The sequence below is a fragment of the Macaca mulatta genome, chromosome 7 (assembly GCF_049350105.2).
Source record: "Macaca mulatta isolate MMU2019108-1 chromosome 7, T2T-MMU8v2.0, whole genome shotgun sequence".
NCBI classification, from domain to species: Eukaryota; Metazoa; Chordata; class Mammalia; order Primates; family Cercopithecidae; genus Macaca; species Macaca mulatta.
In genome coordinates this window covers 125,454,258-125,480,160 of record NC_133412.1, presented here as the reverse complement: position 1 = coordinate 125,480,160, position 25,903 = coordinate 125,454,258, and the positions used below count along the sequence as shown (strand labels likewise).

The following is a 25,903-nucleotide window of genomic DNA, read 5'->3' as shown; positions in this document are numbered from 1 at the left end:
TTAATTGGTTCTGTCACTGCTGATAGTTTACTTTGGTCTCCTGATTACATTAGGGTCTGTCAGGATTTCTTACTGTAAAGTTATTCTTTCCCTTCCTAATTAATGGTTATTTTATGGTCAGGTACTTTGAAACTTTATAAGTTGCCTGTTTCTCATTAAACTTTCATTTTTAAATTTGTTTTTATCTGTGTAGAATCATTGTTTCCTATTTTTTTCAAGGGGTCATAATCTATTATTATCATTATATATGTTGATGCTCAAATTGTCCCCAGTTTGGTCAGTGGGAATCCCCTTTCAAACTGGCTTCTGTGTTCTTGTGAAGTGGCTCTCTCATTCCTTGAGCACTTCCTTATAATTAAGATGTTCCAGGCTTGCTTTATACTTTCCGTGCCCCAGTTTTGAAGTCAGCCATTTCTCAGAAGAGCCCTGGTTCCTTTTAGAGGAAAATAGTATTTAGAAATCAAGACCTATGAGCTAGGTGTGCTCATTGCTATTGGATGGGGAAGAGGTTGCTAATCCCAGCTATTCTCAGTGGACAGAGCTAGAGGATACACACAGACACACACACACACACACTCACACATATTTACATATGAATTTATTTCCATATTTCTCTCTATATGTTGAAAAATATGAGCTAACACAATATACCAGTTCCAATCCAACACCACAGCATTCATTCCAGTTTTCTCTCTTTTCATTTTTCTCTAACTGACTAAACTGTTTTTTGTTATTTTTAATATCTTTGTTTATTTGATAAATCCCTCTGTATGTAACCAATCTCCCATCCCCAGCATCTTCCCCTCCCCACACCTCCCTCTTCCTGCTCAAGCTGTTAGTCCCCAATCTGAGTCCCTGACTCACCCCACGTGGAGGCCATGCACACCCTGCCTGGGTCCTGACAGCTCCTGCCAGGCCATCCCACAAGTGCATGCCTGTCTCACCCCACTCAGGTTCCTAAACCCCATCACTAGGCCATCCCCTTGCAAGGGTGCCCCATCCTCTCAGTCAGGCTCTGCCTCCCTACAGCAGTTCACCCCATGTGGACAGCCTCCCCAGGCCCCTGGGCTCTGTTTGTCCAAGCAAGGCTGCTCCTCTGAATGGACACCCTCCTCTGCCTCAATCTGTTCAGGCCCCACAACCCAATACCAGGGCACCTACTCCCTCCCTCTTTGGGTTCCAGTGCCCCACACCATATCACACCTCCTGTGTGAATAACCTTATCCGCTTTGGACTCAGATGCCCACTGTAGGCTGCCTTTCTGTGTGAACACTCTCCCCAGTCCACACTCTGCACAGCAGCACCCCCATCCTCACCCCGTCTGAGCTTCGATACTCCACTCCAGGCCCCTGTGTGGGCTCTCACACCCCCAGCTGCAGAAGCCTGCCTTAGTCTGCCCCACTCAAAGCTCTTCACATTGAGTTGTTCAGACAGGAGGGAAAGAAAACAGGAGGAAGATGAAGTCTTTCAGAGGTTGACAGAGATTGTATCCTCGACATTAGCCATGCGTTCATTCAACAAATATTTATGAACACCTACTACATACCGGACATAATCCTAGATACTGCAAATATGGTGGTGATAGGCCAGGGCCATGCCAATGGGATTTTCCTTCCAGGGGAATAGAGTTGGAAATAGAGGGCCATTATAGATCTCCATTATGTAGGGTAAGTAGAATGATCCCTGGCTTGAAATCAGAAAATAGTTTAATTTTTTTTTTTTTTTTTTTTTTTTTTTTTAGATGGACTGTCGCTCTGTTGCCCAGGCTGGAGTGCAGTGGCACAATCTCAGCTCACTGCAACCTCCACCTCCCGGGTTCAAGTGATTCTCCTGCCTCAGCCTACCAAGTAGCTGGGATCACAGGTGTGTGCCACCATGCCTGGCTAATTTTTTGTATTTTTAGTTGAGACAGGATTTCACTAAGGTAGCCAGGATGGTCTCAATTTCCTGACCTCGTGATCCGCCCATCTCAGCCTCCCAAAATGTTGGGATTACAGGCGTGAGCCACTGTGCCTGGCCAGAAAATAGTTTAATTTTTTAACTTTCCCTTAAAAGCTGTGTGATCTTGAGCTATTTGCTTAGTTTTGAATAGGTTTTGTCATCTGTAGAATAGGGAGAGTGCCTGCCTTACAGTGTTGTTTTGAAGACTAAATGAGATTTACCACATTCAAAACATGGTATGGGATCATTTTCAAAATATCTTTAGAAGAATATACTTGTTAGAGTAGGTAGCTAGGCAGACATGAGCTGGACAGGAGAGTCCCCCACCCCAGGAATGTCAGGCAGCCATCAGGTGATAGCTGGTTGTTAAACTGCCTCTTTAAAATAGTAATTGGTTGCAGCTGGTGCCAGGGAAAGGCTGCATCTCAACAGATAGAAAACAGCTGAAAGTGGTGATGAGCACCTTCCCTATAAGATCTTGGGAGTTGGGTGAGCAGGCTCAAGCATGTGCACTAAGAGGCAAAATGGCGGAGTTTAACTGGCATATGACCCTCCTTTTGGAACACATGACTGATAAGGGAAAAGTGCCTCAAATGATCATGCGCACAACTTCAGTACCCACCTTGCATGGGGCCCCTCCCAAGTGCTGGCAGGCCACTGTGCAAGCGCACAGCCCACCCCAAGGGAAAAATCAAGGGAGGAGAAACAGAAACCCTGAAACTATGTCAATGTATAAAACCCCAAGTCAAGGGCCGAACAGCATGCTTGGATCTCTCAAGTCACCTGCTTGGCCCTCAACCAAGTGTGCTTGACTTCCTTTCGTTCCTGCTTTATAACTTTTTAATAAACTTTCACTCCTGCTCTAAAACTGCCTCATTCTCTCTCTCTGCTTTATTGCCCTCAGCCAAATTCTTTCCTCCTGGGAGGCAAAAGTCGAGTTGCTGCAGACCCACACACCCTCACTGCTGTTAACACAGTGAGTAAATAAAAAATAGAAAAAGGCCTTGAAATGTATAAGATAAAATTCTACATGTATAGGACACTTGGCAAGTGTGAGATATCGTAACATTAGACATCAAAATGGGCAGCATTCTCTGTTTGGGACTCACATTCTACTCGGGGGCGACAGACCATGAGTATTATATAAAAAGTCAATCTTGAGGTATGTCTAAGGTCACTCATATGGGGAAATGATAGAGGAGGGCAAAGCGAATGGGTAGGGCAGGGGCGTGTAGTTTTAGGAAGAGGGTTCAGTAATGGCCTTACTGAGGAGGCATCTCTGGGGCAAAATGTTCAAGAAGGTGAGGAAAGTGAGCCAGGGCTACCTGGAGGAAGAGCATTTGTTGCAGGCAGAGATAACAGCCAGGGCAGTGATCCTGAGACGGGAGCTTGCTGGGTGTGCTCCTGGCCCAGCATGGTGGCCGGTGTGGTTGGAGTCAATGAGCAGGGGGAGAGAGCAGAGAGGGGTGGCCTGGGCAATGGAAAGTTCATCTAGATGGAAGATTCCCTGATTAGACGTCTGCATTCTAATCCCAGTGTCACGATTCTCACTTAACCTTTCAGTGTATTAGTTTAAAAATAAAGTTATCAGGCTTTTTCCCCCCATGTGATTTGTCTCTTAATCCAAAATTCCTGCTATGAAGGATTCCAGTTAGTAGCATTTTAATGTGCTCAAATAGAGAAACAAAAGAAAGTCCTTATTATTCAAAAAAGCCTTTAACACTGATAACAGGATAATTTTGTTTCCCCACTTAATATTTCTTTGCAGCCATTGTAGTTTACTATAACTTCATTGAAAACACAGAAGAAATTTGTAGAAGACAGGAATCTGACTCTTCACTCTCCTTAGTTTTCCAGACTGGCATGTCATGGAAAGATGTGAACATCTGAAAGTGTTTCCTCTCAGAGTGGGTGTCCAGCTCCCCCATCACCATAAAAGGTAGTCAAGAGAGTCAAGTCTCTAGTTTACAATTAGGCTTGCTCTTCTTTTATCGGAACGCCTACTCACACCAGAAAAAAATTATTTTTACAGGTCAGAGAGTAGTACACCACAACAAGCAGCCCACAGTGTTTTGGTTATCATACCTTTCATCCATGGGGACATGAGGCCATTTATTTTTAAAAACATAAAAAGTTAACATTGGATTTTCAAAAGCCTAGGGCTTTTTGGCTTGTTCTCTGAACACTTCACAATGTGGCCGCACTGACGAGCTCTGTAAGAGCTATAAAAGGCTCCACTATGTCTTCAAAGGTTTGCTTGTGCCACTGTTGAATTGTTAAACATTTTATTTATCATGATCTGTCAGGCACACTGTTAGGACTGAGATGAGTATTGCCAATTAACTCTAGTAAAAATGTTTGGTAACTCAAAGCAGTGAGTTCCACTTCAAGAGAACTCCTGTTCTCTGGGGTAGGGCACTGGCATCTAGTTCCACATAATCTCAGCGGCAAAATTATTAACCCAAAAGACCAGGTTCAATGGACAAGCCCAAAGTTCCCCATCCCTAGTGTACACAGCCAATCCAAAAGCAAGAGATAAGAGACAAGAGAGAAACAAAATGGCTATGTGGTCTCAGGTTGGCAAGATCAGCACCATAATCATAAAGGTATCTTATGAGGATGTCTCTAGTGACCAACTCACTTGGCCCCTGCACACCCAGTTTTCCTCTATGTAAACTGGAATGCTGTTGCTTCTTCTATCTGTCGGAGGTTTCAAAGATACGACCTGGTTTCTAGATAGCTTTGTAATCCCAGGTTGCATTAATAGAAACATAATATCCAGATTAAGCCAGGAACTGAAATATCAGCATTCAGTATTGGTAAGACTGGTTTAGAATTACTGGTGTTTGGTTCTGGCCCACTGTTTTTAGATGGGCATTGATAACTTGGATAAGATCTGGAGGAGGGCACCAAAATGGTGAGGTGTCATATGCCCTGTTGTCTTTCTGTCTGTCTGGTTCCTTTTTTTTTTTTTTTTTTTTTTTTTTGAGATGGAGTCTCACTCTGTTGCCCAAGCTGGAGTGCAGTGGTGTGATCTTGGTTCACTGCAAGCTCTGCCTCCTGGGTTCATGCCATTCTCCCACCTCAGCCTCCTGAGTAACTGGGACTACAGGCATCCGCCACCACGCCCGGCTAATTTTTTGTATTTTTAGTAGAGACGGGGTTTCACTGTGTTAGCCAGGATGGTCTTGATCTCCTGACCTTATGATCCATCCACCTCGGCCTCCCAAAGTGCTGGGATTACAGGCGTGAGCCACCACGCCTGGCCTCCTCTCTCTTTTATACTTACTCGGTCCTCTACATTCTCCCATGTGTACCAATCTTCACTGCATTCTATGAGATGCAAATTCATCCCATTTGTGTATTGTCATTTTTCTTGACAGTTACTCAGAGTTAATAAATATATAGCATCACCCCTAGCACCCACCACCACCACTGAGAATCAGAAGTAAGAGCCAGGTGTGTGTAAAGAGGTCAGAGGGGCCACTGAATGGGCATCTAAGATGATACTAATACCTAACCTTATTAGGATTTATCATGTGCCATGAAATACATGGATCACAGAATTAAACCACTAAAATTGACCTTACATAGTACATACATTTCATAAGAAATAAAAATATTCGAGAAAATGCACTTAATTTTTTTGTATAGTAACACAAAAGCTGCCAGGGGGGAAAAAAAGTAATTTTCTGAAATAAGTAATGCCCAATACATGGCCTTGGCCCATGTATAAATTAAAATGTAGCTTTTGTGAATTGCTAAAATAATACTTCTTTCCATAGAATGTATTTTAGGTCATCAAAATGACTTGTAAATTTAAAAATCAATTATAGTGCTGTTAGGTGATTGAGAGGAAAGCCAATGGAGTGAGTGTTTGATGAAGGCAGAAGAGAGGCTTCAAATATTCAGGTTGTAACAGAGCAAGTAAGAGTAGGCATTGCAAGTCAACATGAATGAAATAATCATTTATAGAGAGGAATGCATCTCTCTCTGTAAATGGCTCAAGTAGTGGCTCTTCCCAAGTTCCAAGTAGTGGCTCTTCCCAAGTTCCAAAAACCATTAGATTTGGCTTAAGCTAAGTGAAATAAACAAAACTCTGCCTAAGTGAGAGCTAATTGTCTTCCCTTGCCTTTCAAAGTCACCAAATTCTAAACTGGAATGTGTTGTTATTTCTTGGTTCAGATCAGAGCTGACCTGCCATTAGTATTAGGATAATCCCTCTCTCAAAGCGCACTGACGCTGAGGAGACAGAGATGCCGAAGTGTAACTGAATTACATGGGCGTGTAGTGATGTGAATCAGTTTTGCCTCCCTCCTCAGGGTTCGAGGCCTCTGCAAGCATCATGATTTGGAGTTGGAGTGGTTTCCAGAGTTTTGGTCTCGCTCTGGGTTGTCGCGGGTCCAACCCACTTTGTGATGCAGGTCTTCCAGAGTCATCTTATACCTTCTAAGAAAACTCAGATCCCAATCAGATTTTTGGAGATTCAAGGCCACAATTTAGCACCAGAATTTTTCAGTTCTTTCTTGGAAAAGATGACCAGGGCCACACTGAACCACTGAGGAACAACTCAGCTCAGAGCAGACAGCTTGGTCCATCCCATATCCAAACACCTAAACTTAGGGCTGGCATGCTGCAGGGAATCCCAACTATAGTTTCTTTCTCCCTTTTCATTCTGACTACTGGGGGCAAAGAATAAAGTCTAGATCTTCTTTTATCACAGTTCAGTTCTTTAATATATCAGGCTAAGTAAATTCTATTGTTTTATTTAACTTGATAATGAATCAGTAACTTAAACAGGTATGTCTGATGTGGTAAGATTTTTAGAAAGGGAATATTTACATAGCTAATTTTAGTAATTTTTTTTCTAAGTTACCTTTAAATTGCCATTAATAGGAGGTAATGACCATTACAGAGGATTTTTACTTTCAACTCCTTCTACATATATTTTGGTGTAAATGAAATACCAGCACAGTGCATGGAACAGGAGTACATGAGGAAAACAAAGTTCTAGAGATATACCAGTGCTTAAATAAGTGGCTTAAATTCTTATACTTTGGCCTCCAGAGTGAATCATTTTGTTCCTGCTAGTGATATTATGTCCAATTTTGTGCTTTTATTTTCAGTTCTCAGGCATTATTCTGGGATTTTAGGGGGAGGGGTAAGGTGGGGTGAAAAATTGTAGTTGACATTTTCATCTGGAGAAAAACAAGTCATCTGATAAAAGGAATCAATCTTCTAGATTCAAAGCAACTTCAGAATTTTATGTTTAGGAATTACCCATGGGCCTAATTAGTCCCATTTAGAATAATTTCTTAACTTTAGAATGCCTGGTGGACAGGGAAGATTTATTTATATGTCGAGATTTTAGTTAAATTTTGCCTGGCTTGTTTAAATTTGTAGAAAAGCAAACCACTTATTTATTCTTCTTAAGAGCTGATTTGACGTAGATTGTTTGTATCAAAATACACTGATGCCTAGATTGGTTTGAAATCATTCTAAGTGATCGTCTAGTTCTATAACTGCTTAAAGGAAATAGTTTTGGTAAACAACTCAATGAGACTTTGGAAAAAACAAGCATCTCTCTCTTCTTCTTCTTCTTCTTCTTCTTTTTTTTTTTTTTAGGAGTGGCTATCCAATAATAACACTATGTAAAAAATAAGATGGTTCTACTAATTTAAGGATCATACTGGAAGGGTAAAAACTGGAGGAAAAAAATATCTTCTAATACCAAGTATTATAATGAATATTTTAAACTCTAATTTGCAACCACACTTTTAAAACCTGGCAACCACACTTTACGAATCTGCCAAATTAAATATAATTTTTCCACTTTGATCTCATTTAAATGGTACTATGTTTATATTAATTGCAAAATGTTATTTGAGGGACTTCATAAAATACTATTCCATTTTCAAATTTTTGTTTTATAGTTTATTTTTGTAACATTTCAGATGAGTTTACACAGTAACTATGATTAAACAGTGCAAATTCACTGAAATATTTTGATGCTGAGTTTACATTTACATGCCAAACATTTAGAAATATATTAAGATATGACTCACTGCTACATGGTTTCCCATATAAGATGAGTCAAACCATGTTCCCTAAATAAAATATAGACAGATGAATTTTGGTACAACACAGTCGTCTTATAAAGTCTATTTTACTCATGGCCCCAATATCAACATTAAAAGCGTTCCAGTATATCTGAAGAATGAACCAAAATTTTCAGTTTTTAATCCTAATATCTGGCTTCCTACATGGCCATGTATATCCTCCCCCAGAAATAGGATAAATAAAGAGTATTAATGAGAATTAACTGTCTTGAGACATTTCTATTATTTCTTGTTGAGAGAACCATTCCTAAAGTCTTTTTGATCACTATTAGCATATGGACATTATAAAATAAATAACCTGACAACTTGACCTGTAGTTCCAGGAGGATGAGTAAACAAAACTGATGTTAACTGACTGAGTCCACTCTTGTAAGAATAGTACTGTAGTGACTCCCACATACACAAACATCACTGTAAACGGTGCCTATGATTTTCAACTTCATTGTTCAAATAAAGTGTTCACTAAGTGATCACAAGAAAGCAGGCTTGATTGCTTCCACATATCGACTTCCTAGAGACTACATACATATGAAGCTTAATCTGGTCTGGCTGTACACTATACGTTTATAACGGTAGTAGCAAGATTAAAATGGAAAATACAGTCACTATTTGGGGTTTCAAACAAATTACAAAACCACATGCTTTGTCATTCAACAGGAAAGCTTAAATCAAAAGGCAACTGGATCTTCAGTGCAGCCGATTGTTCCTCCAAAGGCCAAGTACCATGCTCATTGAGGGTAGGTTTTGTAGCTCCTTCTGACACTTTACATGAAGTGCCTTGTCAGCAGGTCTGTAGCCTTGACCACAGCTTAAATGTCTGTTTACTCCTTTTTATTAGGGCAGCTTCATTTTGTTTACATACAGTTTTCATTTCTCCAAGGAACAATTTCAAAATGATCTTCCAGATGCTATATAACTAAGAACTTTTAAACTACTGACCTCAAGGGTCAGCCTGTTTACTGGCATCTGACTGTGTAGAACAGGAAGTTTGTATCGTATCTTGTGTTCTTAATGAAATCCGACAACAGAGGACTGAACGCATTAGTCTCAGAACAGGAGGCCTAAGGATGGCAAAGACCCAAGGGTCAATTATTGAATTAATTGATAAAAATCTAAGAGCTTGGAGGTCCCACTTTTCCTTTCTGGAAGAGGTTTCATTCATATATGCAAAAATCTGTAAGACGCAAAGAGGAAAAATGATGTTAGTTTTACATCGTAGCAGTAGACAGGCTTAGATCCTATGTTATGTCTTGAGATTTAAAAGCAAAACCATGTTTTGTCTGTGGTAGTGGGGGGAAACGAAAGGTGGGTTGTGGGAATCTCACCTTTCTTCCTCATGTAAACTGTAACATAATGAATGTATTTTTTCCCTTTGAACTCAATGAAAGCATGTTTTCTGTGGAATGCAATTAACATTAACACTATGCACAATGTTCTGGTGTCACTGGGAATGGACAGAAATAAACTTTTCTTGTCACCTAGAATAGAATCTTTTAATAATATAAATAATAATGATAATATTAGTAGCTCCAATGTATCAATAACCTAATATATGTGTCATGAATTGTTCTGGGTACTAACCCTGCTTTATCTCTACTCCTTAGAGAAACTCTGAAACTTAGAGATTGTCTCTTTTTTACAGATAGGGAAGTGAACTTCAGGAAAATTAATAACATGTTACATTTACTTCCAAATACTAAATCGAATGATCGCAATTCAGTGAGACAGGGTCTGCAATGGAACACCCTCAGGGGGAGTATGAGTTCTGGCCATTGGACTGGGTTTGAATCCTAGCTCTGTATATAGTTTGGGACCAATGGCAAGATATTAATAATGCACCTTTCTTCCTCAGTTTTGACATCTTTAAAATGGGTGATAATAATAACACACCCACTTCACAGAGTTGCTGAAAGGATGATAGGAAGTGATGTGTGTAAGCTACTTACATCAGTGCTCACATCATAAGTGCTCCACAGTGTTCATTGTTATTATCTCCATTTTACAAATGCAGACACTGGGGTATAGAAAATTAGATAATTTACTTAAGTACCCAGAGCTGATTAGTGGCCAAATCAGGATGCAAATTCCAACTCTCCTGATGGCAGTGCAGTGCTCACTGTGTGCTACATGCAGGCCTGTATTAGCAAAGGCCCCAGAACAATGTCCTGAACACTGGAAAGCTGACACGTCTTTACATGTGGACCAAACTGCTCTACCAGCTCTCAAACAATTTCTTAGATACTTAGGGAGCAACACAAATGTTTGGGCAGGTTGGAAGGAATGGAATAGTACATCTTGATAAAGATCACACTTCCACAAAATTCACAGAAAAGAGGAAAACAAAGGTAGATCACACCTAGTCATTTAAAACCAGTGCTTTATAAGGCTCCAGGGTCTTTCTTACCAATGGCTTTAGAGACCTAGCCCCTCTTTTCTTCGCTCCCTTTCTGCAGAAGAAGGAGCAGTTTGTTTCCTTTCTCCTCGTACTTACTCCGCAGGCATCTGGCAACTGGATATACAAAGCAAATTGCAGAGAGGGCAAAGGGTAGTCATCTTCAGTTTGTTTACGTTAGGACAAGGGCAGGAAGGTTTGGCAGCCATAGGTGTTTATGCTGGAGAATCTTGGCATAGGGAGTGGAGAAAAGATTTGGCAGATGAGTGAGGAAAAAGAATTGATGATAGGTTTCCCAGATTACAGAGAGAAGGGGAAAACTAGGTGAGGAGATGCAATGGAGCAATAGTTTTCCTGTCAGTTAAACTATTTTGGATGAAAACTATACAGGCTGGTGTGTGAAAGGAGTGATTTGGAGGTAAGAAATTCAGGATAATGATGCACATAGGTCTATAGATTAAAACACATTCGTGATTACATATGCACACACATGTGTGCACGTGATGCATAACTGAGCACTCCTGTAGAAAGGGCCTGCAGCTGAGTTGATGATCTAGTTTAGCCAGAGAACATACTCACACTGAATTGGCCAGTAGAGAAGTGCAGAAAAGGAATAGCCTCTGGTGTTGCAGCTTCACACATTAAGATAAGTCAGGTTTTCAGGGGAGAATAACCCACATCAGAGTTCCTGAATGTCTTTAGAGCGTGACAGAATAATGAGAAGTGAAAAACGGTTGTAGAGGATGAAGCAATTCTGTACTGTTTCCTTTCCTTTTCATCTACTATGCTGGGTAATTTTGAGAATTGCTTAAAATTTGCATTTTGGGAGGTGACCAATATTTTGTAGAAGACAGCTTTTTTTTTTTTTCTTTTTTTTTTTGAGGTGAAGTCTCACTCTGTCACCCAGGCTGGAGTGCAGTGGTGTGATCTCAGCTCACTGCAACCTTTGCCTCCTGGATTCAAGTGATTCTCCTGCCTCAGCCTCCTGAGTAGCTGTGATTACAGGCACCCACCACCACACCTGGCTAATTTTTGTATTTTCAGTAGAGACGGGGTTTCACCCTGTTGGACAGACTGGTCTCGAACTCCTGACCTCAAGATCTGCCTGCCTTGGCCTCCCGAAGTGCTGGGATTACAGGCGTGAGTCACCGCACCCAGCCAGTTCCTTCTTTATACTTGGAGAAGAGACATATTTCAGTGACCCTCAAAATTCTTGATGTAAGTTTTGTCTTCTACCTCCCCATTTTTTTCTTTTGGTTCTTGTCTTTCGCCTAGATTACTATATTTTTGATCTTATGGATACTGGGATTTTAAAAAGTTGTGGTAAAATAAATATAACATAAAATTTACCATTTTGCCATTTTCAGCTGTACATTAAATACATTTACATTGTGGTGCAATCATATTTTTTATATTTTCACTTTTCTGCATATTATGTTTTGATATCTTAAATTCCTCTTGGCCGGGAGAGACTGCCCCTCTAGGGGCTAGCTAATTTGTAGAGACAGCAAAGAGTTAGGCTGGGAGCATATCTGTGATACACAGACTAACCTATCCAGGGCCAGAACTCTTCTATCTAGCCCATACACCCAGAGGAAATATTTATTCTTCTGCTTTAATCATTCCAGTGCCAGGTATCAGGCAACTAGGGACCAACCCTATAGCTTAGAGCCCGCTGAAATTATTCCACCTAACCAACCCTAAACTGTTTACCCTGCTCTGCCTTTCTTGTGGAAACCCCAATAAAGTCTTGGCCCAGATCCTCCCCACCCTCCTGCCCCTCTGCCTCCTAACTGAAACCGATGTTTTTTCGTGTGGCTTTGAGCGATCTGCCATGTCTGTGTTTTCCTGAACGTCTCCTGTGTCTCCTCTTGTGGATGCACTTGACTGCATGCACATAGAAGCACAAGGAACAGCAACCATCACTACCATCTCCAGAATTATTTTAATCATCCCAAATTGAAACTCTGTACCCATTAAACAATAACTGCCCATTCTCCTCTCCCTCCAGCCAGTCTTGAGTTTTGAATTAAAGGATGTCACAAAGGATATAAGATAATTAATAATATGTCAGTGATATTCAGCAATTCAGTTTCAGAGGTTGGTAGAAGTTATCCATCTTTTTGTATGCACTACCAATACATGAGAGAAGTACCAAGTGCTAATCCCAATGAATCAGTGAATTTTAATTCCTTAGGGCAGGCTCCCTCTACAGGGCTTTGTTAAGAAGGTAGAGCCTTGTTGTGACATTTACAAAGTGGCACAGATGAGAATTAGTGCTATTTTAGCATTGTCATGTATAGAAGCAGCCTCCCATAGAAAACTTCATTTTGGCACTGACCAGGTACTATTCTTTTGAGCTACTTTTCTATCTTTAATGCAACTACAAAATGGGTTCAGAATTTTAGAGCAAATGAGGGCTTTTTATTTGGCTGATCATTTAAATCACCTGAGGAGCTTTAAAAATAGGATGGGCACAGTGGCTCACACCTGTAATCCCAGCACTTTGGGAGGCTGAGGCAGGCAGGTCACCTGAGGTCAGAAGTTTGAGACCAGCCTGGCCAACATGGTGAAACTCCATCTCTACTAAAAAATACAAAAATTACCCAGGCGTGGTGGTGGGCACCTATAATCGCAGCTACTTGGGAGGCTGAGGGGAAGGATTGCTTGAACCTAGGAGGCGGAGGTTGCAGTGAGCTGAGATCGCACCACTGCACTTCAGCCTGGGTGACAGAGTGAGACTCTGTCTCAAAATAAATAAATAAATACATACATACATACATACATACCTACATACATACATACATAAAAATATTCTGAGGCTTTTCTCCCTTCCCCAGATGTTGTGGGAAGTCAGGGACCCTGAACAGAGGGACTGGCTGGAGCCGCGGCAGAGGAACATAAATTGTGAATATTTCATGGACATTCATCAGTTCTCAAATAATACTCTTATAATTTCTTACACCTGTCTTACTTTAATCTCTTAATCCTGTTATCATCATAAGTTGAGGACGTACATCACCTCAGGACCACTATGATATTTGTGTTAACTGTACAAATTGATTGTAAAACATGTGTGTTTGAACAATATGAAATCAGTGCATCCTGAAAAAGAACAGAATAACAGTGATTTTCAGGGAACAAGGGAAGACAACCATAAGGTCTGACTGCCTGCAGGGTCAGGCAAAATAGAGCCATTTTTTTCTTCTTGCAGAGAGCCTATAAATGGACATGCAAGTAGGGAAGATATTGCTAAATTCTTTTCCTAGCAAGGAATATTAATAATTAATACCCTGGGGAAGGAATGCATTCCAGGGGGGAGGTCTATAAACGGCCGTGCTGGGTGTGTCTGTTTTATGCAGTTGAGATAAAGACTGCAATACGCCCTGGTCTCCTGCAGTACCCTCAGGTTTATTAGGGTGGGGAAAAAACCCCACCCTGGTAAATTTGAGGTCAGACTGGTTCTGTGCTCTCAAACTCTGTTTTCTGTTGTTTACGATGTTTATCAAGACAGTATGTGCACCACTGAACATAGACCCTTATCAGTAATTCTGCTTTTGCCCTTTGCTTTGTGATCTTTCTTGGACCCTTATCAGGAGTTTTTGATTTTGCCCTTGTCCTGTTTCCTCAGAAGCATGTGATCTTTGTTCTCCGTTTTGCCCTTTGAAGCATGTGATCTTTGTGACCTACTCCCTGTTCTTGCACCCCCTCCCCTTTTGAAATCCTTAATAAAAATTTGCTGGTTTTGCAGCTCAGGTGGGCATCATGGTCCTATCAATATGTGATGTCACCCGCGGCGGCCCAGCTGTAAAATTCCTCTCTTCGTACTCTTTCTCTTTACTTCTCAGCCGGCCAACACTTAGGGAAAATAGAAAGAACCTATGCTGAAATACTAGGGGTGGGTTCCCCCAGAACCCAGAGACTCTGACTTAATTAGTCTAGGCTGAGCCATGGGTATCAAGGTTTGCAAACTCCTCCAGGTAATTTTAATGTGCAGCCAGGGTGTGAGACATCCCTTTAGAACCTTATCTAAAACCTGGAATAGTTTAAAATTATTCATTTATCACACTTAAAAACAAAAGGCCCACTTAGGCCTGGTCAATCAAACAAAAGACTTTGAGCTTTCAGAATTCATTTCCTGATCATTAATATACAATCTGATTTTCCCTTGGAAATGGAATCCTCTAGAGATAGCAGCTAACATTTATTAAACACCTACTGTGTGTTAGGCATGGTGCCAAGCAATTTATAAGGCATATTTTGTTTAATATTTACACAAACCTACAAAGTATTATTATTCCCATGTTAGAAGGAAATGAAGGTTTAGAAGATCAATTACTTTGCATAGAATTACAGTCTGGGTAAGTAGAGAAAATGTGGAGTCAAACTGAATCCATGGGACACCACACTTTGCTTTTAGCCGCTACACACTCTGCTGCCATCTATATAAAAAGCCTGTAATGTAAAGCTTCGCATGAAATTCACAAATGTCTGACCACATTATGGGTTTGGAGGAGATTTCTCTTCAAAGATGTCACAAAGATTTATGGATATCATGGTTCCTGTTTATGGACTGAAAAGCCATGGCTATTGCTAAGTAGCTACTTAGCTTTCACTGGGACTTCTTTTTCCTCCACACTTTTCCACAGTTAAATTGCAAGCATAGATTGTTATATGGTTATCTGCCTTCTGAAAGACACTAAGATGTCCTGACTATAGACTTTGCCTAATTTATTCTTTAAAAAAAACATTTTGTGGGGAGATTATTTTTGAGGTATATGATGCTTTAATGAAATTCCTTTGCCCGAATCACAGGTGCTTTGTGGTAGAGGGAAACAGAAGCCTATTTTCTTTCAGTAGGAAAAACCAGATCCGTGTGGCTGCAGGACTAGAGTGTCCTTTGCTCTGTGCTTCTCAGAACTGGAAACAAAAAAAGAGCAAATGCTAAGGTTTAGACCTCTGGGCCTATTTATTCCAAGATGGTGGCTCTTAACTCTTTGACAAACTGATGGACACTATGAACCATCTACCCACGACTCATACAAACATATAAACTCATATAAACATTTTTGCAAATGATTTCAGGCAGAAAATCCATGCACTTTCCATGCAGCACAGGTTATGGACCCTGCTCTAGAGGAACTTTCCGCCTTTTCTAAATGTACTTACCAGATCCCTGGCCCTTCCCATCACATATATGTCCCAGCTGCAAGGTTCATAGGTTTAGTTTTCTGTTAGGGGCAGTTTTAGGTAGCAAAATATTCTCAGAAAAATGGAGCTTAGTATACCTTGATAATGTAAACTGAGGCACAATGGACTTGAGCTCAAGATAAGGACAGGGAGTAGAGGGTCAGAAACTTCAAAATAGGTCAGGAGAAGCCAACTGAGCAGACCAAGTTGCAGATTAACTGGGTCTTAAGCCTCTAGCTGGAAAGAGACCTGTTGATTGCCTTCTCGAAACACTGTCTCACCATTTCTATTCTTTTTTTAAACTTAATACTGTGATTGGTTTTTGATATGCCAAAGAAGAAATATACCATCTCCAGAAGCTGTTTCTCTTTAAGCTGAGAACCTGGCCTAAACCATCTGAGATAGCAGTGAGGACCCACTTGACCAAAGGTGTGGACATGATGCACAAATTCTCTTTTGGGGAAAGAAATAAGGTTCCTTGTGTTTACATTTTTAAAACCAGTGTAATTGTGTCTTTATTCAAATCACTATTCATAATATCAAATGGCAAAGGAGAAAAGACGTCAAGTGAAAACACTCATATAGAGGAACTTTCTCTTAAAAGATCATGTGTATTAAAACTGTCTCATCTATCCCCAAACACATCATTAATGATGTTTAAATGATAAAGGGCCTTCCAGTTGTTTATGGACATTAACTTAAACTATCACCAGGCAAAGTTCATTGTGGTTATACTTAGAGATGTCTGTAGAGATGTCTGGAGTTCTTTTTCATTCCTACCAGAATTGTTATATTTTGCATGTATGTAATCTACCAATGTCATATCAGCTTTTCAACCCCCAATCACGTTATATTTTACATAATGAGTACCACAAATGAACAAGAAACTCTAGTACCGTTTACTCGAGTTTGTTTTGTATTGCCAAGATCAGATTTCCACTAATCAGATTTACCTAGAAGTTATAACCCTAAATAACTTCTAAAATTGGAGAGCTTTTAGTATGAGTCAATGGTTTACTCTTGAAATTTTAGAACTGAATAAAAACGCCTAAGCACTTTATCCTCATGGCATGTGGAAAACAGTTTAAAATGGCCAGAAGCTATCCACAATTAGAAAAGTGGTGAGAAAGGGGCGTGATATGAGTTGGATATGAAGACACAACCAGTATCTGAGGCAAGAATAGAGATCTCATATATTTCCTGTGTTCTGTTCCATTTCAGGAAAAGAGTTTCTATTTATCTCTGTAAAATGATGGCAATAGCTGATTAACATAAGGAGAAATTTATTAATTTATACAATATCCCTTTAGTGAATAAACAGTTTGGAATATGTTGTTGGTTCCATGCAGAATTTCATATTGGGCAGCCAAAACAATGTCATTTCCCAAACACCACATGGTTTTTGATCACTTAAGAGAGGTTTTATTTGTTCTGATGAAAGATTTTATGTGAGGGATAATCTGATTATTTCTTAATTTAGACCAGCATTTACATTAGCCAATCTCCTAGAATCTGAGTCTCAGCTTTTTGTTTCATAGGTCTGTGGAGAAAAGAAAGGGAACCACATAGTTGGTCCCGGCTCAGCTCCCTTGAGCTGACATGAAGAAAAAGGTCCTTGCCATTTTATTTTTAAAGCTAACTAGTTGGAATTAAGAGGCAAAGTGTCCAGATATTTATAATAGTCTCATAGCTCTTTTATGAAATCTTAGTTAATCTCATCTGTTACCCCTGAAATGAGTACTTTCTCTTGGATAGTGTTGTGGTTAGGTTAATTGGCTCAGTGCTTAAACTGACTAGCTTTGAATCCCAATTCCACCACCCATTAGCTGTGGGACACAGCGTGAGTCATTTGCCTCGTCTGTACAATAGAAATCATCATACTATTTCCTATGGTGTTGTGAAGATAATGGGTTAATGCAAAAGTTAGCATTCAAAAGTCTTATTTTGTGGTTGATAATAATGATATATGAGGTTGAATTGGACTTCACTTGAAGGGACTGGGCCTTTAAAAAAAATTTACAGTTTTACTTCCAAAATTTTGGAAGCCCTAGACTGGCATCTTCGGAGGAAGCAGTAATTCCAACCTGCCCAAACTTTGGGACAATGCTTGACATTAGTAGTTCCAGGTTTCTGAATTCCCCCATTCCCCTCCTCTGTCCACTACTGGAGTGCTGTGGAATAGACTGGTGTCCCACTGGGTATAGCTGTCCTCCTTGTTGCCAGTGGTTTGGTCCACTTTTGAGGGACATAGAAAGCAGCTTGTTATCCTGAGGAAGGAGTGGGAAGAGATAAAGTAGATTGCTACTATTTTCTGGGATACAAAGAAGAAACTTACTTGGAACAGCTTATTAATAATTATTTTACATAACTAATATTTTGAATTGATAATATTTTAGATATATTGGGTTAAATAAAGTATATAATTCAATTAATTTTCTCTGTTTCTTTTTACTTTTTGTTATATGACTACTAGAAAATTTAAAATTCCGTTCGTGGCTTGCATTTGTGGTTCACACTGTATTTCTATCAGATCACGTGCACTCCGTTAGAGAAGCAGAAACACTTCTGAAGGCAACCATAAACCTTTGCTTCTAGAGCCCCCTGTTAGGACATGTGGAAATGATTCCTGCTTCAGGTGTGAGATTGGTATAGGCCACTTCTGACCACAATTTTAGTGTAGGCCAAGTAGAAGAAAAGGACTTGGAGGAAAAAGCAACTTCCCCTGGAGGCACATGCCAAGGATTCTGAACAGCGGAATGTATGAACCAAACAGTAGCCATAAGCTTGAATTTTCAGATAAGCCCTTCAAGAAATAACTTAAAATCAAGATAGTACAGCATTTCGTAAAGCTTAAAGTGCTATGTAAGTGAAATATACTAGCAATTATTCCCAATAATCTATTGACAATAAAAGCCATCAGTGGTCAATATAAATTTTCTTATTAAGAGGTGACAATGCTTCACCTTTCCATTTTGTGTCGAGTTCATCTGGATATGGTGTCATGGTAGTTTCAAGAACGGAAGTCAGGGAGGCTGGCTTTCTGATTACTTTCACACTAGGATTTTCTCCGGCTCTTTGGGAATCTTTGCCATGAATATATGCGGAAGCAAAAGGAATTTGCTGATAGTGTCAATGCTTAGGGGTGGCTTGGGGGAGCAAAAGCCCCTTCATAGTCTCCATCTGGCCCCCTTAAGCCATAAACAGGAAATAGATATAAAAACACAGCTTCAAAGCAAAGCTCCTACTCCCTCAACACCTTTTAGCCAGACTTCTGTCACAAAGCCCCTTCTATCTGGCAACTCTGGAGCAGCCCTTGGCCTAATACTAACGGAGGGAGGGAAAACAATTTCTATATCTATATCTATATCTATATCCACACACATGTATTTGAATTTACAGAAACATATGGCAGTGATGGAGTTCTCATGGTAAAAGGCCTATTTACATGAAAACAGGGCAACCTGTTGGAAACCACTGCCTTTATTTAAAAAAAAAATACAGTTTAGGCAATGGGTCAGTCATGGTCAAAGAGGAGACCTTTTTCCTCTTGCTCATGTAGGAAAGAGACTAAAAATCATTTTCACAAGTGTGTTATCACCCCAAACCCATTCCCAGGCTATTTAAGTAGCTGATGGTGGGGGATGTTTTTATAAATACACTCACAAATGACAGATAAAACCCTAAGAACTGATATCTTAATTCCCACCACCCTAAGACAGTCTTTCAGGAATAGTTTCTGATTCCCGAGCTGAATGCAAAGCTGTTTAGTGGAACTTGAAATGCTTCCTTTCATAGATATATGTTCTGCATCCTAGTCCTGACCTTCAAAAGCTGATTTAGCTCCTAACATCATCAAAAGCTCCTATAGTAAAATAAATCAAAAGCATGTAAGCCATGTGGGTTTCTACATCACAGCGTTTCTGTTTCATAAACTCCCGTGCTCAGAGTGGTATGGGAGATGCAGCCTCCCACAGTCCGACTTCATTTTATAAGAGGGCGTCTTTGAATATTCCATCTCATTCCCTCAAAGCAACCGATTCAGAACAGTTTCTGCCCTGACAGAGGATGGGGTAGAAGGGTGAGGACAGTGGGGACCAGGGAGAAGAGAACGTAGCTAAGAAAGGGAGTTAACTGGGCTGGGGAGGAGAGAATCATATTCAGGCTTTTGGGACCCTGTGTCCCTTCCCATTCCTGAAGATGAGCACATGAAGATATAAGAAGCAGTAATGGAGGCAGGAGATAGGATAAAGTTACTTCTCCTCCAGCTTTTACAGGTCAGACCTGTTAATAGTAGGCCCTGCCCATCTCTTTTATTTTCTCCAAGATTGTGGCAGGTGGAAGTCACTATTAACTGCTTTGATGCTGCAGCAGCAGTCTAGCTCTTCTGAAGATTAGGAAGTGGAGTTGCCACAGCTCCCAATTCCTAGCCCCTGTAAGAGGCCAGCACATTCTCAGACATATTCCAGGCTCAGCTAAAAGGTTACACTTCAGGAGACTTGAACTCACAGCCTCATATCATTTAGCAGTTAGTTAGCATAAACTAACTGCTAAAGTTGCCCCAAATCAAGGCAGCATGATGCCAGGACTTGATCTCTTGTCCTTCAGTCCCCCAGGTAGCCCCACTCTTCCCTTCCTGAGATGGACCAGCCATTCCTGCATGTAGCTTTGTGCTCAAGTGCATGACTGTAAGCTGAAGGACACCTGTGTGTATTTCTGACAGTGACATTAAGAGGGTGTTTTGCAAGATATTACAAATGCTTAGCAAAGTGTTCCTCCAAGTATTTCCTCTAGTTATCATTATGGTTTTATAAACTTTCATGGCCACAAAGAGTTCCATTCAAATATATAAATTGGGAAACCTATAAACTGATGTTTGTTGGACTTTTAGGACAAATAACAAATGCTCTAAATTTCTGCATCAGGGACCTTTCTCATCTGGGACCATTTTCAATGGCAGCTGAAATGTTATGGGTTGGGTACTACATTTTGCCCTGGCAGGAACAGAAGGCAAGCATGGAGAACTAGTGGAGAACAGTGGGTGAGAGGTACAGGGCAGCAAACTGCAGCTCCAGGTCATCAGGTTGGAACAGTGACAGCCATCCTAAGGTGGAAGGGGCTGCCTCTTTCTCAATTACTAAGCCAAGACAGGCAACGGCGAGAAAGGGACACCGCACAGGGCTAGGATGAGGAGATTGGCTGGCTTAGCTGAGGCCCAGGACTCCCTTTCGGACGGTCTGTATTACTGTATATGAAACTAGCCTAGCAATGCCCATAAGCCAGGATTGAGGGAGGAAGGAAGTGGGTTAAAGAGGAGGGGAAGTGAGTGGGGAAGGCTACAGATCTTTACAAATTAGGACATATTTTTACAAGTTGCAAAAAGTTTGTAGGGTGGTGGAAAGAGTGGAGGCGTCAGGGGAGAGCATGAGAAGGCTGAGCAGAGCTGGGCTGTGGAAACGTACGGAGTGACTTACCGTGAAAGGCAAAGAGCAGACGGCGAAGGTGATGGTCATAATAGCCAGGAGAATGAGGTGGTCCGTCTCCTCCGCCATGGACACCCTTTCCCCTCTCCTGCGGGCCCCGGGGCCGCCCCGGCCACTGCCCAAGGAAGGTCCGCAGCGGCTTCTCCGACTTCGGCGGTGCATGCGGATGAGGTTGAGAATGACACTGAAGTTGCAGGCGAGCACCGCGACGATGAGAAGCAGCAGCAGGGTGGCGTACAGCTGCAGGTAAGCGGTCCGCCCGTGCCGGATGAAGCACCAGGTCCCGGGGCAGTACTGGACGTACTGCCCGTAGTCCAGCAGCGGCAGCGAGCAGAAGAGCAGGGAGACGGCATAGATGGCGGGCAGCACCGCCAGGCCCCCGGAGCGCGAGACGCGGCGCTGGTAGAAGTAGGGGTGCCCGATCGAGAGGTAGCGCTCCAGGGCCATGGCGAAGAGCATGAGCATCGTGGCCAGGCTGAAGAAGGTCATGGCGAAAGCGAAGTAGGTGCACGCGCGGCTCTCGGGCGCCAGTGCCACCAGGGTCTGGTTCCGCGCGTAGGAAGCTAGTACCACCGGGCTGATAAGGCAGGTCCCGAGCAGGTCGGTGAACACCAGCTCGGTCACCAGCACGTGGAACAAGGAGAGGGAGCTCCTGCGGCCGGCGCTGCACCCCGTGTCCCCCCGCCAGCGGCGCGCCAGCAGCGCCAGTGCTATGAGGTTCCCCAGCACCCCGGCCGAGAACATCACGGAGCTGATGGCTGGGCTTTCGCCCGGGGGAAGCCACTGTCGCGTCTCGCAGTCCTCAGGCCAGGAGTCATTGGAGGCATTGCCCATGGTGGGGTGCCTGGAAAAGAGATGTGTCCTCCTCTCCCGGTCTTTACCTGGGAGGAAGACAGTCTGAGAGCCGGAGCGTTCCGAGACTCAGAGGAAAAACGGGAGGGGCGGAAATCCAGAGCCTCCTTCCCGCACCCAACGCGCCGACGGCGGCTTGCCCTGGGTCTCCCGCCGCGCGCCGAGTGGCGGCTCGGCTGCTGCATCCGAGCGGCGCTCGAGGCTCCCGCGCCTACCCGCGCAGGCCAAGGCCGGGAGCCAGAGCCTAGGGGAGCCGTCGTCTCCGCCCCCACACCGTCGGGGGGCGGGCCCAGGAGCGCTGGCCAGGCCTTGTAAGTGCGAGTGTCCGCGAGCTGCCGGGGAGGCAGGACGCGTCACACTGGCGGGGGCGTTCCGAGTCCCTGGGGCGCGCCGGCGGGGATGGAGAGAAGGCGTCTGAACACCCGCGGGGCGCGGCACTGGGCAGAAGCGCACGTGTTGCCGTACTGGAACTGTCCTCAACCGGCCGGAGAGGCATTTCTCGCACGGCAGTCTGACCTCGGCTGGGAAGCGTTAAGCCCCAGCAGCGAGCTGGGAGGGAGTGCAGGAGCACTTGCGGGGTCGGCGCAGAATGCACAGAAGATCGGGGCAAAGAGCAAAGCAAAGAGACTCACCAAACAATGAAGTTAGGAGAATCCAATCCCATGAAAAGAGCGAAACAAGGGAATAACAGTCCAAAGGCAGCTTGAAGTAAGACCAAAATGTTTTGCTTTGTTTTTTACCATTCCCAGGAAGATACACTAAGAGGTTGGGACAAAAACTGGGAGGAAGTGTAAAGCAAGTGTGTCCATCCAAGGAACCAAACCACGCAATGAGCACCACCGAGCGGCCTGTTGCACTGCCCCTTTGATTCGGTTACTAGCATTTCACCTTTTCCTATGTCAACAGCATAAAGAACAACCACTTGGTTAAGCAACCATCAAAGAAAAAAAAAAAGGAATGTTTCTTGTAATTGTACAGAATTGTGTTTGTGGATACATGAAAACCATTGCACATCACTGTTCTGTCCTTAAGCTCAGCTCTGTAAGAAAATGTTGATATTTTGTTTAGCCGTTTATCTTTACGTGTTCTGTTAACCACGTAGTATCCCTCCAGAAAGACTCGTTCCTGGCAAAGTGTATTGGTAAGTGGCCAGTTTCAGACTGTAGCTGACAGTAATGGTTTCCTACCACATATTGTCATAATTGCATAGTCGTGAAAATGAGCTGATACTTAAAACAAAACAAAATCCAGTTTGGCAGACAACATGGGTAATTGTGTTCTGTAAGAAATCACATTCACTTGGGGAAGGGAGGCCAACTGGGAAGTGAAGGGTCTGATCTGCCTAGGGAACTGGCAAGAAGACAGTCATCACGTGGGAGGAAGCAAATTGCCTGCTGAAGAACCTATCTTGCTATAGCCTGCTTACTCTCCATGAATATTTTTTGCCAACTTTGATGATTCTGGCCTGGGGATTGAAATGTGGAGTGGGGGGTCCCACTAGGACAAGCATAATTTACTGGATCGCTTGCAAAGTTTACAGGCCTGTTTTCACATATCAGCAGCCACTGCCTCAATCCCTAAACTTCTTATGGCATGGATTCCTAGGAAAGAGGATCTTAACTCCTACAGTTTTTCTTTCAAGCTGTAAACTCTGCAGGTCAGTAACAACTTACCACTAATCTTTGCCTCCATCTCTGACTATTCCCCTACTCCAACTTTCCCCCCATCTCACCCCAAGCAATGGGGAAACATCAAACTTAAATTAGAAGTATTTCTTAATAGGAAAACACTATGAGTCTGGTTTATAGCATTCTGCACTGCAGTTTTACTATTAAATAAGGGATTTTTAGATTCACTAAATTTGCACAGTGCTTATTTCCAAATATTTTTATACCTTTTTAATTTTCATAAGGCCCCTCACAACAAAAACCTACTATTGAACCTTTCCTATGTATTTGTCTCTAGCTTTTCTTTGGATGGGTACCTGGTGGCAGGCCGGCCCCTGGTTTTTATGAATACCAGAGCAAGAGTGCAATTGAAGATCCTCCCTCAGGCCCCTGCCCCCTTGTCTTCCTAACCCCTGACTCAGTGTTGCACCACAAGGAGTCTTGCACAGAAATATGTGGCCAGTATACTTCTTGATAACCAAGCTCTCTCCCAAAAGCCACCTCGGTCTTGGGAATACGTACCTCAAACATGCAGTTGACCCTTGATTGGGTGGACCTAGGGAAGATGCCTGATCAAGCCCTGGAAGCAAGTTATGGGACCAATATTTGAGCAGGAAATTTCATGATCTCAGGTACCTGGAAGGTGGTCTAGAATGGAGGGTGAATGGGGTCTGGGTGAGTAGTGCCCTGAGGGTGTCTCACCTGTGGTAAGGTATGTAACAAGAGGAAGACTAGAGTGGACCCTATAAATCTTGGGGGGCCGGTATCCTATTAATTGCTGTGCTGCTCAGCATTACTTGTTCAAATTACTCCTTTTAATTGCTTCCAGCGTTTGGACAGAATACATACGTGTGTGTGTGTGTGTGTGTGTGTGTGTGTGTGTTTGGTTTAGCAGTTCTGGTATGGTCCATGTTGCTAGATTGCTGAGTAGTGCTGAGTAGGAGGGTTGATAAGTTTGCTGTCGCTACATAGCAACTGGATCATCATATTTGTTCCTTTAAGTGCAAGTCTAATCTTGCTTGTCAGTTACCCTCAATTAATGTTGTGGTTTAAAAGCTGCTTCTTCCCATTTCTAATTTTAATGTCAACATCTTGATACAGTTTCAGTTTACATAGAGCCTAGAGTTTCTTAACAGAAAACAGATTAACACCCTCAGTTCTAGAATTGAGCCATATAACTTTGCTAATTGTTTAGTTCATGTTTGTGGGGCCATTGTATGTGGGGAACACTATGTGATGGTTAATTTTATGTGTGGACTTGACTAGGCCATGGGCTGCCCAGGTAGCTGGTTAAACTTGATGGCAGGGTATGTCTGTGAAAGTGTTTCTGGAGGAGATTAGTGTTTGAGTTGATGGGCTGAGTAAAGCACATGCCCTCCTCAGTGTTGGTGGGCTTCATCCAATCCATTAGGGCTTGAATAGAACTAAAAAGGTGGGGGAAGGTGGAATTCACTCTCTGCCTCACTGCATGAGTTGGGACATTGATCTTCTGCTGTTGGCACTCATAATTTTCAGGCCTTCAGACCAGGACTGGAATCTACACTATTGGCTCTTCAACTGTCAGACCTTCAAACTTTGTCACCAGCTTTATTGGGTCTCCAACTTGTACATGACAGATTGTGGGACTTCTCAGCCTCCATAATTGCATGAGTCGATACTTTATAATAAATATCTCTCTATATATCCATCCCACTAGCTCTGTTTCTCTGGAAAACCCTGACTAATACACACTTCTTAAAGTCTAAAGTTCATAGTGTTCATTTGTGTATCCATGAACTCAAAGGACTGTGGAAGGTGAGTTACTTCCTCTAGGTCATTCTTCAAGAGAAAGCAAAGATAAACATGAAGGAAAGGAGAATTGCTTGGGCAGAAAGCTAACAATTCTTGTTCATAGTTCTATTGATGTTACTTTCCTTGTTCAAAAGATGAGTTTAAATTTATATTTTATGATTCCTATGCATGCATGAATACTTTTTTTTTTTTCAAATTGAGTTCTAAGAACACCATCTGTGTCCTGTAGTATTCGAGACAAGGTCTACACCACTTCACGGCAGGAAGCAGAAGCCACCAAGAAAAGAGGCAGGATTTATTGGAAGCACACAGTTGTAGTTCACTGCCCACTGGGGGTCTATTTTTTTTCTCACTAAGAAGTTCAAAGGTTGTAAGCTGGTTGAACTTCCAGGAGCCAGGCTGCTTCTTCCTCTAGCCCTGTGATTCCTAGTAATGCTGGCTTTGTGTCTCCATGCTTTTCCCATGTAGCTA

The 25,903-nt window shown here is 42.3% G+C and overlaps 1 protein-coding gene across 2 annotated transcripts; it reads right to left on the bottom strand.

Annotated features, from left to right (window-relative positions):
* Positions 1–7,852: 7,852 nt before the first annotated feature.
* PTGER2 (prostaglandin E receptor 2) lies at positions 7,853–22,922 on the bottom strand. 2 transcript variants are annotated; one of them, XR_013395167.1, is made up of 3 exons: positions 21,114–22,922; positions 11,032–11,148; positions 7,853–9,234 (listed from the first exon to the last, which is right to left on the bottom strand). XR_013395167.1 is itself a non-coding variant. In NM_001194243.2 (2 exon segments), coding segments are annotated over 2 exon segments (1,077 nt in total). In that variant the 5' UTR covers positions 21,957–22,207; the 3' UTR covers positions 7,853–9,000.
* Positions 22,923–25,903: the final 2,981 nt, after the last annotated feature.